At 35.1% G+C, this 17,484-nt stretch overlaps 1 protein-coding gene across 3 annotated transcripts in view; it reads left to right on the top strand.

Annotated features, from left to right (window-relative positions):
• Nucleotides 1-17,484, top strand: part of CSMD3 (CUB and Sushi multiple domains 3) — a 1,171,099-nt gene that overhangs the window by 1,135,053 nt on the left and 18,562 nt on the right. For all 3 annotated transcript variants that reach the window (XM_063079089.1, XM_063079088.1, XM_063079087.1), the window contains 2 exons: nt 12,049-12,160; nt 15,298-15,477. In XM_063079089.1, the coding sequence (XP_062935159.1) occupies nt 12,049-12,160; nt 15,298-15,477 (292 nt within the window). The remainder of the gene's footprint in view (nt 1-12,048; nt 12,161-15,297; nt 15,478-17,484) is intronic.

The raw sequence follows: 17,484 nt of genomic DNA, 5'->3' as shown, positions 1-17,484 counted from the left end.
ACCCACTGATCATTCAGGAGAATATTTGGTTGGTCTCCAAGTATTTGTACAGTTTCAAGAATTTCTCTAGCTACTATTGATTTCTAGTTTTAGTCCACTGTCAGAAAAAATACTTGGTATGATTTCAATTATTTTTAAATTTGTTGAGACTTGATTTGTGTCCTAACATGTGATCAATCCTGGAGAATGTTCCATGTGCTGATTAGAAGAATGTGTATTCTGTAGTGAATGAATGAAATGTCCTATAAATACTTGTAAGTTCCATTTGGTCTATATAGAGGTATAAATCAAATGTTTTCATGTTGATTTTCTTCTAGATGATCTGTTCAATGCTTAGAGTGAGGTGTTGAAGTCTCCAATTATTACTTTATTGAGGTCAATCTCACACTTCAGATATAATGGAATTTGCTCTATATTTCTGGATGTGCCAGTGTTAAGTGCATATATGTTTACAATTGTTTACAATCTTCTTGCTGAATTGACCCTTTAACATTATATAATGGCCTTCTTTGTTTCTTTTTACAATGTTTGACTTAAAATCTATTTTATCTATGTATAGCTACTCCTGTTCACTTCTGGGTTCTGTTTATATAGAATGTTTTTCCATTCCTTCACAGAGGACAGGGCACAGTGTCAGCTCCTTTGGGGGGGCACAACTATGTGGACTCCAGGCAGCTACCTCAGTTAGTCTTAGTCCCTGCGTAGACTGTCAGGGTCCAGCAAGGTGAAAATGGTAGGTGTCCAAGTTGTTGATGAGGGCTGCTGGAGTCCTTTCACTTACTTTTTCCCTGCAGGGAGAAAGTCTTCCTATTCCCTGCTGCTCCTTACTGGGGGATGGGGTGGTGGAGGCTGGGTGGTTTCTTCTCTTCTCTATGTGCTGTCCTGAGTTTCTGTGCTCATTATCATTTCTGTTCCTCCTTTGATGTGCTCCAGTGCTCTCCTTTAGTTGTTTTAATCCAAGTGTCACTGTTTATTCATCATTTAGTCTGTTTTTGTGGGGGAGACAAATGGTAATGTCTTCTACTTGGCCATCTTGCTCTGGCCCTCACCATATAGAATCTTGATGTTAGTTCTATGCACTAAATCAGCTGATTTTCTGAAGAATAGCTGTATTTTCTAGTAAATATTATTTAAAATAATAGAAATGAAAATGATTAAGATAGAGTTCAGAAGCATCATCCAACAAAATAAACAGAATTATTAACTATACTTTTAAAGATATCTATTATAATAATAGAAAAATGTTATCACAAATTTAGCCTAACCTTGAATTCATATTATTGGGGTTAATAAACCTGTATTAGATAATTATAATCTATATAGATAAATATGAATAGATTAAATTTAATTAGGATTAAGTCTAATTATATTATATGTAATTATATTAACCTCTATTAAAATTTAAAAATATACTGAGTTTGTTAAATTAGGGACATCAACTTCCTTACATGCATATTGTAAGTATGCATGTATGTCCATATATACTAAATACGTTAACTAAATGTGTATAGAGCCAACACAATTAAATAAGTTATGTAATTCTAACTAATACCAATTTATTGGTGAATTCCAAATGAAAATGTTCTTGCACACAAAGGGCATCTTAATTAGTTCAGAAAAACTCTTGCATGCAAATAACAGAAACTATTTTGAGCTAGCTTAAGCCTAAAGGCATTACAAACGATGTGAAGTTATGTCCAAGATAGCAAGAGAAAGAATCCAAGTCAGATGCATCAGGCCCAAAATATAGGCACTGGACAGCAGTACGCAGTCTTTTTCACTACTCTCGGTTTATCTACCTTATTTTTTCTCTCTGCAGATTGTCCATATGGCCAAGAATGCATCATTTCTATTTACATCTCAGCCACATAGAGAAAGTGATTATCTCAATCTTAGTTTCAAATTTCCAGAGACAGAATAAGAACATCCTAATGGTCATTTTCACCCTCCTTTGATCAGGTGGCCAGTATGAATTATGAAGTAAAATCACAGCTGTAGGAAGCCCACTTCTGGGAGGGGCATAAAATTTATGAATTTCAAAAACACTCAAATTATTTTCCTAATTTTCTCTTTGTGTTCACTTGTTCACTCTCTTTTTCTGTATAGATTTGTGTAATAGATTTTTGAACATAGATGTAATTATTAACGTATTAAAATATATCATCTGTAGCTAGAGATAATAAAAACTCTAACACTGAAAAAAGTACTTTCCATAATTTCTCTTTTTATTCAAAATATTGCAAATTGGAATACTTTTGGCCAAAAATAGATTGGTAGTGAAGGGAGTAGCTGTCAAAATGATTGATAAAACATCTGTATTAATTATGAAGTAAATGCCAAGCACATATATTTCATTAACTGCTGTATTACTCTTTAAATTGAGCTCCGGGAAATGGAAGATACATTACAAACACTTGCATTTAGGCCTTTTTACATAAAGTTATTATAGATCAGAAATTCTTTTTTCTTTTTTTTTTCTGGAGCTTGGAAGTCTGAGACCAGAGTGCCAGCATGGTTGGGTTCTGGTGTGAGCTCTCTTCCTGGCTTGCAGATGGCCACCATCTTGCTGTGTCTTCACATGGCCTTTCCTTGATTTGTGTGTGTGTGTGTGTGTGTGTGTGTGTGTGTGTGTGTGTGTGTGTGAAGAAAGGGAGAGATTTCTCTCTTCCTCTTCTAAGGCCACCAATACTGATCCTAGGACTCCACCCTTATGACCTCATTTAACCTTAATTACCTCCTTAAAGCCCTGTCTCCAAATTCAGTCTTGTTGGGGGTAAGAGCTTCAACATGTGACTGAGGTGTGTGGAGGAGAGACACAGTCCAGTCCATAGCATTTCTGAGTCAGGACCAGAGGCAGATGAGGTTCATAAGGTACAGTTCCTACTGCCCCCACACCCAATATATAATGGTGAAAAAGGGACAAAATATGCACAATAGACACTTCCAGTTAGAAGGGGAAGGAATAAGAGGGACTTATTAGTACCCAGTTTGCAGCAACACTAAAATCCAGCCAGGCAATATCGCCAATGTTGCCTGGGAGCAGAGGAAGTTGGCAATAGATCAGAAATATTTTTAATCTAATGTTTAGATATTTAGCTCAATTATCTTTAACACTAAGATATGTAATCTTACCATAATATCATGGTGATTATGTATGATTTCCAGTTTGCAATTGAAATTAGTACTGAATGTAAGTACATTGAATGAGGCAAACATATTATATACTGTTTTATTACCTTAAGTGATGAATACGATGACATGAATTATAAAAGAAACAAAAACATAAGTACCCAATCTTTTTCAATTAAAATATTATTATTGTTTTTGAAAGCAAACTGATAAAAATCTAATTTTTCTTAAACCGGGAAGCTCAGGGCCAAAGTTGATGCTCAGTCAGTAACAACCCCTTGCATTTATCTTAAGCATATTTGTTATCCCTTCAGTTTTGTGACCTTGTCTTTCTAATTCAATTTATTTTATTTTATATATTTTTATTGGTTATGAATATTCATGAGATACAAAGCTGATTGTCACCCCTAGTGCCCGAGATGTGAAGGCAAGATACATAATGGCAGCATGCCCATTACCACAAATTACATTTGTACCCCATGTCCCCCAACCAATTATCCCCAACCTCCCTCCCCCTCCTCTTTTTCCCCCAACTCCGCTTTGTATCCCGGGTATGTTCTCTCCCTCTGCAAGTCCAACACACCACTGTGGTCTTTTTTTCCTTCCTTCTTTCTCTCTTAGCTCCCACTTATGTGTGAGGACATGTGGTGTTTATCCCTCTGTGCTTTGCTTATTTCACTCAAAATATGATTCTCCAGGTTCAAACATGTTGTTACAAATGGGAGAGTTTCATTTTTTTTAATGGCAGAGTAGTATTCCATAGTGAATATATACCACAATTTCCTTATCCAATCATCCATCACTGGACATTTAGGTTGGTTCCATGTCTTGGTTATTGTAAACACAGCTGGGACGAACATGGGAGTGCAGGTATCCCTTCAACGTGATTTCCATTCCTTTGGGTACATACCCAGAAGTGGGATTACTGGATCTTATGGAAGATCTATCTGTAGTTGTTTGAGAAACCTCCATACTGTTTTCCATAGTGGTTGTATTTATTTACAGTCCCACTAATAGTGCAGAAGCATCCACTTCTCTCGGCACCCTTGCCAGCATTTGTTATTCACCATCTTTTTTATTATAATCAGTCTAACTGAGGTAAGGTGGTATCTCAATGTAGTTTTAATTTGCATTTCCCTGATGACTAGTGAGGTTGAGCATTTTTTCATGTACCTGTTGGCCATTTGTATGTCTTCCTTTGAAAAATGTCTATGCAGCTCCTTTGCCCATTTTTTAATTGGGTTATTTGTTTTTTTACTGTGCAATTGCTTGAGTTCCTTACATATTATGTCTATTAATGCTTTGTTAAATCCATAGTTAGCAAAAATTTTCTCCCAGTCTGTAGGTTTTCATTTCACTCTGTTGATTGTTTTCCTTGTTGTGCAGAAGCTTTTTAGTTTGATATAGTCCCATTTATTTTTTCATTTGTTGCTTCTGCTTTTGGGCTCATGTTCATAAAGTCTGTGCCCACACCTAGTTCCTGAAGTATTTCACCTATATTTTCCCTTAGTAATTTTACAGTTTCAGGTCTTATACTTAATTCTTTAATCCATTTTGAGTTGATTTTAGTATATGGTGAGAGGTGCATATCTAGTTTCATTCTTCTGCATATGGATATCCTATTTTCCCAGCACCACTTGTTGAAGAGGCAGTTTTTTCCCTAATGCAGATTTTTGTTGCCTTTGTCCAATATCAGATGACTATATGCCCGAGGGGTGATATCTCGGTTCCCAATTCTGCTCCATTGGTCTGAGTGTCTATTTTTATGCCGGTACCATGCTGTTTTTGTTACAGTAGCTTTGTAGTAGAATTTGAAGTCAGGTAGTGTTATGCCTCCAGCTTTATTTTTTTTGCTCAGGATTGCTTTGGCTGTTTGGGGTCTTTTGTTGTTACATATGAAAGTTAAGATTGTTTTTTACATTTCTGTGAAGAATGTCATTGGTATTTTAATGCAGATTGCATTGATTCTGTAGACATTTTCACAACATTAATTCTTCCATTCCAAGAGCATGGAATATCTTTCCATCTTTTTGTGTCTTCTTTAATTTCTCTCCGTAGTGGTTTGTAGTTCTCATTGTAGAGATCTTTCACCTCCTTGGTTAAATTGATCTCCAGGTATTTTATTTTTCTCACTACAGTTGTAAACAGACTTTCTTTTTTTTTCTCTTTCTGTTAGTTCATTATTTGAGCATATAAATGAAACTGATTTGGGGGCATTTATTTTGTGTCCTGCAAAGTTACTGAAGTTATTATCCAACTCTATTATTTTTTGGATAGAGTCTTTAGGTTTTTCTATATATAGTATCATGTCATCTGCAAATAGAGACAGTTTGACTTCATCTTTTCCAATCTGGATTCCCTTTATTTCTTTCTCTTGCTTGATTACTCTGTTAAATAGAAGTGGTGAGAGTGGGCATCCTTGTCTTGTTCATATTCTTAAAGGAAAGGCCCTCAGTTTCTCCCCATTCTGAATGATACTGGTGGTGGACTTGTCATAGATGGCTTTTATTGTGTTGAGATACTTTCCTTCTATACCTAATTTGTTGAGAGTCTTTATCATGAAGGGATGTTGAATTTTGTCAAATGCTTTTTCAGCATCTATTGAGATAATCAAATGGTCTTTGTCCTTGACTTTGTTGCTGTGATGCATCACATTTATTGAATTTCATATGTTGAACCATCCTTGCATCCCTGGGATGAATCCTACTTGATCATAGTGAATATTTTTTGAATGTGTCGCCGTATTCTGTTTACTAATATTTTGTTTAGGATTTTTGCATCTTTGTTCATCTAGGATATTGGCCTGTAATTTTATTTTTTTGTCATGGTCTTTATCTGGTTTTGGTATCAGAGTTATGTTGGCCTCATGGAATGAGTTTGGGAGGTAGCTCCTGTTTAAATTGTTTGGAATAGTTTGAGGAGAATTGGTATTAACTCTACCTTAAAAGTTTAATAGAATTCAGCTGTAAAGCCATCCAGATTGGGCTTTGCTTTGTTGGAAGATTGCTGATTACTGCTTCAAACTTGTTGTTTGTTATTGGTATGTTCAGGTTTTATATCTCTTCTTTGTTTAGTATGGGTCATTTGTATGTGTCTAGAAACTTCTTCATATCTTCCCAGTTTTCATATATGTTGTCATATTTTATGACAGTTATTTATAATAGTCCCTAATGGTTCTTTATATTTCTCTGTTATTGGTTATAATGTCTCCCTTTTCATTCCTGATTTTTATTATTTGGATCTTCTCTCTTCTTTTTTTTGTTAGCCTAACTAATGGATTGTTTATTTTATTTATCTTCTCCAAAAACTAACTTTTTGTTTCATTCATCTTTTCTATTGTTTTTTGGGTCTCTATTTCATTTAGTTCTTCTCTGATCTTAATTATTTCTTTCCATCTACTACCTTTAGGTTTGGATTTTTGTTGTTTTTGACATTCTTTGAGGTGTAATATTAGGTTGTTTATTTGAAGTCTTTCCATTCTTTCAGTGCAAGCATTTATTGCAATAAATTTGCCCCTTAGTACAGCTTTTGCAGTATCCCACAAGTTTGGGTATGATGTACCTTTATTTTCATTAGTTTCAAGAATTTTTTGATTTCCTGTTTCATTTCTTCTTGGACCCATAGGTCATTCAAGAGTCTATTGTTTAGTTTCCATGTATTGTATAGTTTCCAGAATTTTGCTTATTATCAATATCCAGTTTTAGTCCATTGTGGTCTAAAAAGATACTTGGAATTTTTTTTTTTAATTTTCTGAAACTAGATTTGTGACCTAATATGTGGTCTATCCTGGAGATTGTTCCATGAGCTAATGAGAAGAAAGTATATTCTTTAGTTGTTGGGTGAAATGTTCTGTATATATATGCCAGATCCAGTTGGTCTAAGGTGTAAATTAAATCCTTTGTCTCTTTGTTGATTTGTTGCCTGGAAGATCTGTTCCATACTGAGAGAGTGGTGTTCAGATCACCCACTACTAATGTATTAGGGCCTATTTCTTTCTTTAGGTCAAAGAGTGTTTGGTTTATATATCTGGGTGCTCCAGTATTGGGTACATATATATTTATGATTATTATGCCCTCTAGCTGGATAGATATTTTTATTATTATGTAGTGGCCTTCTTTGTCTCTTTTTATGGTTTTATTGGTTTAAATTCTATTTTGTCTGATATAAGAATAGATACTCCTGCTCATTTTTCTTTTTCCTTTGCATGTATATCTTTTTCCATCCCTTCACTTTTAGTCTGTGTGTGTCTCTACAGATGAGGTGGATTTCTTGAAAACAGCATATTCTTGGTCTAGCTTTTTAATCCAATCAGACAGTCTGTGTCTTTTGAATGGGGAATTTAATCCATTCACATTTAGGGTAGTTATTGACAAGTATTATTTAATTCCTGTCATTTAATTGCTTTTTGTTTCAATGTTTTAAATCTTTTGGTTTAGATATTTAAATCTTTTGATCAGTACTTCCCCTTTTATTTCTCTTCTTCAATGTTAGTTGGAAATTTAAGGTGGTATGATTTAGCTTCTTTCTCTTTCTCTCTGGCATTTTTGTTTTAACAGTGGGTTTTGCTCTTTCTTGTGTATTTGTGATAGTAGTCATCATTATTCAGATTCCAGATGACAGACTTACCTAAGAATTTCTTGCAGGGCTGGTCACATTGTGGTGAACTTCCACAACTTTTGTTAGTCTGGGAAATACACTATTTCTCCTTCATTTTTGAAGAAGAATCTTGTTGGGTAAAGAATTCTTGGCTGGCATTTTTTTTTTCTTTTAGTATTTTGAATATATCATTCCACTTTCTTTTGTCCTCTAGGGTTTCAGTTGAAAAGTCTGCTATTAGTCTGGTGGGGACTCCCCCATAGGTGACTTGATGCTTTTCTCTTGCTGCTTTTAGAATTCTTTTTTTTTGTCTTTGAGCTTTGCAAATTTAACTATAATGTTTCTTGGGGAGGATCTTTTTGGTGCTGGTGCTTCCCTCTGGGTCCAAAGGAGGAGGGGTCGCCTGCACCATGCAGGTCTCCTCAGCTCACATAGGCAGGATATGCTGCAAGAGCTGGTGCTTCCCTCCAGTCTAATTCAATTTTAGTCATCTTAATTTATGTATATCTTTTATTAGAAGTTACCTGAATTTTGGGGAGAGGGGAGTGTAAAATGTTTAATATAAACACATAATGAAAAACAAATAGAAAATAGTTTTTCAAAAATATATTACAGAGGAAGCATATACGTTTTTGAAGACTTAATTATGTATATATTTTGAAAGTTGTTAAGAACCATGCTGGATAATCCAGTTAAACAAATATATGATATTAAAAATCAAATACAAGTAAATGTAGTGCTGAAAATTCTAGCAGTCCAAGAGTCATTTGCTATGAAATTTCATAGAAAGAAAGATCTTATTTCGAATGTTCTAAATTTATGCAAATTTCTATTCACCCCATGATTTGCTATCTAGATTTTATGGTTTATGAACTAACATGTAGTATTTAAAAGAGGAAAACAAGGAGATAACAAGATAAGTGATATTTACTAATTAAACATGTCTTAAAATTCTATAATGCATTTGCACACACCATGCTAATTTGGATAAATTTAAAGTGATTTTTATTTAAATATTGGCTGCAATTAAAAAGCTTGATATGGATTATTTTTAATTCCTGATATAAAAAAACAGCTTTCAATATTATTTTTCACAATGTGCGTAATTGATTATACAAACTTCTTATTAGTAAATATTGGTGGGAAAATCATGCATTTTTTTTTTTCCAGGAGATTTTTGAATTAGCTAGTGAAATTTTTTATGATGTTGCTTATGTTTTTCTATTTTTATTTTTTTACAAATAATCATATTATATTATGCATGTTAGGAGTTATTCAGAGTCAGAAGTACTTATGATAGCAAATCAGGAAAAGATGGAGAGCTATGTAAATTATATTATTAAGTGGATTTATCACTAAAAATTATCTGTTAATACACTGATATTTGGAGAAAATTTGGGAGATTCGTTTGACTACAAAAATTCTGAATCAATAATTTAATTAACTACTGAATTCTTATAACTCTAGATATATTAGATATTTTTTTAAATGTTTGTGAATTTGACAAAAATCTTACTGTTAAATTAAATTTGTTAGCAATGTATCAAAACTCTTTAGATACATTTTAATCCTATAGTATCTGGTTGTATCAAAAGCTGTAGTTATGGTGACTTCAGAAAAGTTTACAGGATTGAGGGGAAATGTCTTAAAAGTTAAAAATAAAGTCTATATAATCAACATGTTTCTCAGATGTGAGTAATATGAAGATTTGAGGAAGTAACCCAAATGTAACCTTCAAAGAATAAACAGAATGTTTTAACTTTGTTATCTAAAATACAGGTGATATCACTGCACTTTAAGAAACTGATAGACATGTTAAATCTGCTTAAATTAAGTAATTATGTAACTTTATATTAAATTTTTAGTCCCCATTCTTTCAGTTGATCCAGTGTTTTTAAGTAAGTTTTCCAAACTCTGAGTGCACAAGAGTGAGTACACAGTCCCTGGTGGAGAGAGGCTAACATTTTGGTGTGTACGTCAGCTGGAATAGATGATTTCATAGGCTAGGTGATAACATTGATAACATGCTAAGGAAGTACACAAAAGAGACTGTTTCCCTAACCTATTGCTACAGGGAAGGCTGTCTAGAAATAAGGAATGCACTAAATCTTGTAGTGTAAGCTCTGGGATATAAACTTGGTACTGGCGTTCCATGCAGGAGCAGCAGCATGAAAATATGCATGCATTTAAGGTATACAGAAATTCAATATTATTGGGGCATAATTTGTGTAAAAGTAAGTGATTAATGATGATGGTAAAGAAATGGTCAGTGGTCAGGTTATGAAGGCCTTTATTTGCCAAGTTAACACAATGGGTGATGAACCAATAAAAATATTAGGAAGGATAGTGATAAGGTCAAACTTTCATGTTGCATAGATCTCTCTGACTTCAGTATAGAAAATAAATTTAATGGGATCAAGACTGGAGAAATGGAGACAAGTTAGATTACGGTAATTGTCTATGGCAGTAGTTCTCAAAGTGTGGCCCCTAACCAGCAGCCGCAGTTATCACCTGGGAGCTGGTTGGCATCTTCTGGAGCACAATTTGAGGAACTCCTTTTATACCGAATACAATGCAAATAGTGCCTCCTAGATCCCTTGATCTCCTACATCATCTAGAGGCTCAAGGTGAGGGTATCATGGAAAACACAGCATGAGATAACTGAAAGGATAAAGGTGTTTGTCAAAGAATGAATTTTGGAATTGAATGTTTCTCACGTAGTATATTCCGGGTAATAATGACAATATGAGAAATGGTGACATTTAGCTAGTCTTAAGGTCCAATGGAACCTTGTTATCAAATTATGTCACATTAAGCGTATGTTGCTTTAGCAGGTACAAAGTAGGAAATAAGGGAAGGGCAGAAAACAGGGTTTGAGTGAAGAATCCTAAGTCAGCAATTGAACATTCTCAGACTCCAGCAGCCAGGAAAGTCTGAATTGGCAGACCCTAAGATCTTCTCTTACACTTCTAATTATTTAATAAATCTTGTTGATTTTTTCTTGTAATATATTTTGAGTAAATGACTTCCTTCCCAGGTGTACTGCCACAGCTTTTATCCACTCAAATCTAAAATGGTAATGCCAGCCCTGTAATTAAAATTACCACTCTTAATTCTTTCAAATACCATAGCCTGGTATTTGAGACCCTTCAGAAACTGACTATTAATTATGTCTCCAACTTAGTCATTATAGCTAGAATTTATTTAAAACTTATGTGCTATCTCAGGGTGGAGTGAATTATATACCCTATTTCATTTATTCCTTAAAACAAATGTCAAGACAAATAATATTACCATCCTTATTTATAGATGAGAGAAATTAAGTCCTCAAGAGGAGATATTACTTATTCAACTAATGTCAGATCCAAAATTGAAACAAAGTAAACATTAGTCTCGGATTGTTTTTTTATTTACTGTATCCCATTGTTTCTCACTTTATGTTCCACTTCTCCCCTCCCAACTTCCCTGCTCAGTTTGTGAACTATTCATGCCAACCAATCAAATGTACTCCCTTTTCTCCCCTGAAACATGTGATGTATACTTTCTACTTTTTTAACAGTCATTCTCAAACTTCAGGGTTCATTAAAGTCCCTGAAGTTCTTGTTAAAACAGACTGCTGGTCCCACCTTAAGATTTTCTGAAACAACAGGTCTGGGGTAAGGCTCCAGAATTTGTATATCTAAGTTCCTAGGAGTTCCTAGGTGATTTTCATGTTACTGGTCTGGAGACCACACTTTGAGAACCATTGCCCTGTATATACATCTAAATTCTACATCTTAACAACTTAATGCAAACTACGGGTTTTCCATTGTATATTTCTGTTACCACCACAACCTTTAGTAAACACCTTTGCTTCTAATCTCATGTTGCATTTACCATCTTCAGTATTCATTTGTCTCATGTTGTTAGTTATCTTTATTTCCATATCTATCTTTCCAATCTTCTTATTTATCTTTATCTAATTATCTATCTTTCTATCTTATATTCTTAGGTAGCTCGTTGGTCTTTTGGTATCTTATATATTTTCTTCAAATTTCCATGGCAAAAAGTTTGGCACCTATGTATACACTGGGTACTCAAATATTTGATGATGATTTGTAGACAAAGAGATGGAGGATTTTTTCCCTTAGTGAGTCTTGAAGTTTTTCCCAATTTTATTTTAAATCAAATTTCAATTACCTTTCCTTCCAACTCTACCATGTAGAATTTCATTTGAAAGCATTTTCTCACCCAAGGTTTTTTTCTGTTTGTTGCTATATTTGAAGTGCATTAGAACATATGTTTTTGGGTTTTTTTTCTCTCTCTCTCTTTAATTTGCTGTAGGTAGGAAGTGTTGTACAGTTCCATTGCAAAAAAGGACACCTACTCCAAGGGTCTACAACACGCACTTGCCTCCCTGACCTCACATGGAGTGGAATTCAGCCTGAATGCATGCGTAAGTGTTGGGAAAATAGAACAATTTAATCAGGCCCCCCTCTCACCTCAGGCCTGGATGGGAGTGGTTCAGTAAACAAATTGTGTGTGTGTGGGTGGAGTTAGTGCACATGTGCTGCACTGTGGCTTTGGCTCGTGGCTGCCTCTGGTGGATGCCACTCCATGCAGCCATGCTTTTCCAACCTACCACTTCCAAGGACCTGTTTGCTGGTTACCTAGCTCATAGACCTGCGTGTGAGGGGTCTGGAGACCCAGCCAGGCGTGTGAAGGGTTTGTGACCCAGTCTTGACAATGGGCTTGAGGAGTCTGTGAGCTCCAGACCCAGCCCTAGCTTGACAATTGGCCCAGTCGGCAGGATTATGGGCAGGTGAAAGAGCCCAAGAGCGACAGTAAGTATTATGGATGAGAATTTATATGCATTTTTAGAGGCTGGCCAGTTAGCTCAGCTGGCTATGTTACTGAATTAGGTTCTTGGGTCCTAAAGTCATAGAAATGAGCAATGTACCCAGCAGTAAAGCAAGCAGCATTTTATTAAAAGAGGAGATCAACTTATGCATAAGGGGGGTAGCTACAGGAAAGCTAGACCCCCAAGGGGAGCTGTTCAGGGTCTTTTATAGGGAAAGAAGTTAAGGGGTACAAGCCATTGTCACTGGAAGCAGTCCATTTTGTTATTCCTGGTTGCATCATGAATGCATGATCAGTTAGGACTTTGGTCCTTGTTCCTGCTGGGTAGGTACAAGACTGTGGTGGTATTCATTATCATCACCCCAGGAGGGTCATTGTATCTGCCACCTTGAAGCTTTGTACGCATTTGTGAATTCCTAAAGGGGTCTTAAGGTTAATCTGTAACTTAATTTTTACAGTTACAGTAAACAAGCCTTGGCAGGGGTTTTGCAACTCATTGAATATTTGTTTCCCTCTTGTCTCAGTTTATTTTATCAGGGCAGGCCATGGGGTAATTGTGTGCCCTGGGGAGGTCTCATGACTGAGGAGTAGAGAGGTAACAAAGTATCTTATCCAGCTAAAATGGAGTCAGTTTGGTTCACAGGCCTAGCTTTAATTTATACGTATTTTTTCTTCCAACTGTGGAAATAAATTTACATTTATGCAACCAATATACCAAATTGTTTTTTTAGATTGTTGTAAAACATATTTCATGTACGTAATTGTATTACTATATCATAACTGCATGACCTTGGAGAGCACTCTTCCTAACCAAGTCAGAAGTTTTAGGCACAATTTTGTTCTTTTTGTAAAGCTCGTATGATTGTGTTCAGTTTGGCCACTTGATAATTTTAGGTAACGATTAATTTTTAGTTTCATAGATCTGTACCTATCAATCTGAAGTACTCTGAAATACAGGAGGCTCAACACAAGGAGCCTCTATTTTTTTTAAATCACTTGTGAAAATATTCTCTGAGAATCTGAGGAAAACTAGACACGTCTATGAAAAGAAATATTTATGGAAACCTCGACCAAAAGTTCGAAAACTATTTCAGGATTTCCTGGAGCCTCTAAATGTTTACTGATTCTAAGTTGAGAGCACTTGCTGTACAGATTAAATGAGAACAAAGCCCAAGGTCATGAACAGTTTTTTTTGCAAGCAAGTAGAAATAAATTTCGGCTGGTCAGCCACTTGTCTCTTTTTTCCCTCCAGTTCCCTCTTTTGATCTCTCCGCCCATCTTTTTATTTCTGAGTCTCTTAAGGAAAAGCATAAAGAGGAAGCCGGAGTAGAAACACTCATAGGGAAGGTATCCAGTTTTTAAGATTTGCTAAGTACACACAAGTTCTGTGAATTTACTCAAGCTTTGTTCAGAACCACCCAAATGATCATGGGGGCCCCTGTGGACTAGCAACTTACTTAAAAGCAGCAGATCACTCCACTAAGACATCATGTTACATGCCCAGTGGTCTTATATTTAAATGTGGCAAAATTTCTTAAAAGAGTATTCCTTAGAATGTATACTTGAGGACAACTACGTGGGCTAAAACTAGGTATTTCATAGTAAACCAAGGCTGATGACCTACATTTGAGAAATGATGATTTACATAAAGTTAAACAGTTTCTATTATTGCAAAGATCTCAAAATTTCTATTATGTGCATAACGTATGGCTTAAGAACGAAGTGGAGACAGACTATTTGTGTTTATCCTTATCGATATTTATCCCATGAGGATTAAATTCCACTAACTGAACTGTATTAAATATAAACCATTTAACACAATGTTTAGCACATAAAAAATGTAGCTAATATTTAAGCTTTATGAGCCTCTACTGGGAAACAAATGGAAAATATTGTTTTTCCAAAGAAATATGTCCACGAAACACTTTTTTCAGAGACTATCTTTAAGGATATCAAAAGTGATCAAAAATGCTGTCTGCTCTAGGGGAAAATTCCTTGTAGCATTTATCTCTTCTTGAGAAAGGAATGGCCTTTATAAGACAGAAAACAGGTGAACTAGGCAGAAGGCGTGGTGGAATCAAGGTACAAAATTAGGAGTGAAAGGAAACATGGACAAAAGAAGACAAAAAGTTAGATGAATTAAATGATATTTCTAGCATATGGACCCAAATGTGGCCAGAAAATTCTATGCATAAAATAATTATTAAAACGTACTTTCTACATAGGGAAGTTTAGTATCAGAGCAATATAATGAATTGTGGTTGTATTTAACTTTTGAAAAATGGTTTATCAGATTTAAAATAAATATAATAAATAAAAAAATCATAAAATAGTATTTCTGAAACTGGTATAGAAAACCTGAGCTTGACAAACTTTAAAAGGTATCTTACTGAAGGAATTTTTAGAGCCTTTAAAATACTAACGTTTATTGTGACTCTCTAAAATGGAGATGTAGTATACATTGATGAGCTTAAATACACACAGTAAGTCTTTTTAAAAATTTTTTTCTCATTTTATCTGTTAACATCTATAAGTGTTCCACAGATGTTGTTTAGGAAATGTTAGAGTATGAAATGAATATGTATATTTACATTAATACATTTTTCTTGGCTCATTAGAATAATTTATATGATGATGGCATTACAGTATGTCTAAAAATGTATTGTGACTCCCATCTCAACATTTTCTTAATATGTTACAGATAATTGACATCGTTCTCTTTTCTCAATGTAGCCCACAGTTGTAAACAGCCAGAAACTCCTGCTCATGCAAATGTAGTAGGAATGGACCTTCCATCTCATGGATATACACTAATTTATACCTGCCAGCCTGGCTTCTTCTTAGCAGGTGGAACAGAACATAGAGTGTGTAGATCTGATAACACCTGGACTGGAAAAGTTCCTGTTTGTCAAGGTAAATTTTTTCTATAGATGCTTTTCTCACAAAAGATTGTACTATTTAAGCCTTCCTCAGATGCAAGAAACAAAGACTCGACACAAATTAGTGTAGGAACAAGGAATATTTGTTGACCATCTCCAAGGGAAAAGTAATGTAGACCCTTCTGGATCCAGAGGGACAGGAACAATATTAAATTCTTTTTATAGCATCTTTTCTGTGCTGATTATTTTTTGTTATTGTTGTCTTTATTTCTTCTTCAAGTTCTCTCTTTCGGGTAGGTACATTTGTTTTCTCGGGCCGTTGTAACAAAATACCATAAACTGGTTTGCTTAACACAACGAATATTTATTCTTATGTAGTTTGAAGGCCAGAAGTCCAAAATCAAGGTGTGGGCAGGACCTCGTACCCTCTGTAGCCCTTAGGGAAAAAATCATTCCTTGCCTCTTCCTAGCTTCTGGCAGCTCCTGGCAACTTTTGGTATTCCTTGGCTCATGGCCTCACTCCAATTTCTGCCTTCATCTTCACGTGGACTTCTTTCTTGTGTATATCTGTGTCTCTCTCCCCTCCTTATAAGGGCACCAGTTGTGTTTAAGGCTTACCCTAAATTCAGGCTTATTTCATCTCCAGATGTCCAATCTGCAAAGACCCTATTTACGAGCAAGTATTTTGAGGTTCTCAGTGAACATGAATTTGGGGGGATACCCTATTCAACGGCTAGAGTAGGGAAAATTAGCAGCATCCCTGAGTTCATACCTTTCTGGCAGATTGACCCAAGTAAAAGAGCTCTTCCCAAAGTTAGGTCAGGAAAGCATTAACTATTCAGGACTCTTCGTGGTCACAGTTTGGGACTGAGCCCATCTCCAAGTCCATTTCCCAGCCAGGGTAATAATGGCAGTTTGACCAGATCTAGCAGAAGTGTCCACCCCTGTTACTGCTTTGTCAGCACAATCCCTATCTTGACAAGATGTAGTGAGTTTACCAGAGGAAAAAGTATTATGTGGCCTGAAGAAGGAGCAAAGTAAGTTTTTCTAGAGTCTTGAAAAGAATGAACTCCTTTTTCTTTTGCCATCCAACAATTTTTTTTAGACCTTTTACTTTTTGATCTTTTGCAGCATTTACAAATAAAATAACTTTCTTCTTCTTGATATATTTTCACTTTCTTCTCTTATTTTTATTTTTTAATTAATTTATTTCTTTTGAGTCTGGCTGAATCTTTGACCTTGGTGTTATCAGCACCATGCTCTCTATCCAAGCTAGCAAACCGGCCAGCCCACTTCTCTTAGAACAATACCCTGACTTTTTTTCCTTTTTAAAATTTTTCAAGATAGAAACCCAGATTGTATGTGAAGGTCTTTTATTTGTGTACTTGTTATTGTCTGTCTCTACTTTCCTCTCCTCTTATCTGCCTCTTCTCAACTAGAATATAATCTCAGTAACAGCAGACTTTGTTCAAAGTTTTTACAACTGTACTTTTAATATCTAGATTTGTGACTTATGAGTGAAAAGTATTCAGTCCCCTAATACATTCTCCACTTCCTTTATAAGCTTATTCTTTTCTACCTATGATTTTCTAAAGTTATCTCTTCCTTTCATCCTATATCCTCTTCTAGGTGATCTCATTCAAGCCAATGGCTTCAGCAGTCTTTTCTATGGAGATTACTTACAAATTAATATTTCTAGCTCATTTGTCTTCTTCTAGCTTCAGACTTATTTCAATTGCTTACTTGATATCTCTACTTGAATTCCTCAAAGATATTTCAATACTCAATACCACTAAACTCATTAATTTCCTTTCCCCATATAGTCTTCCTTTGGTATTCTCTATCTCAGTGATACTACCATCATATAGTCCTACAACAGTAGAAATCTAGTATTAACCACAGATAGCTTCCTATTCCTCTAAACCTACCAGAATTTCAATAGCTGCTTTTTTTTAATCTATCCGTTTTTCTGTTTTATTATTATTGCTATGGTAATCTAACTTATCATCTCTACTCAGACTACCATAGACTCTTCACTTCT

This window comes from Cynocephalus volans, chromosome 15 (genome assembly GCF_027409185.1).
Source record: "Cynocephalus volans isolate mCynVol1 chromosome 15, mCynVol1.pri, whole genome shotgun sequence".
Classification (NCBI taxonomy): domain Eukaryota; kingdom Metazoa; phylum Chordata; class Mammalia; order Dermoptera; family Cynocephalidae; genus Cynocephalus; species Cynocephalus volans.
Note: the sequence above shows the minus strand (reverse complement) of the source record. Positions and strands in the feature narration are given on the sequence as shown.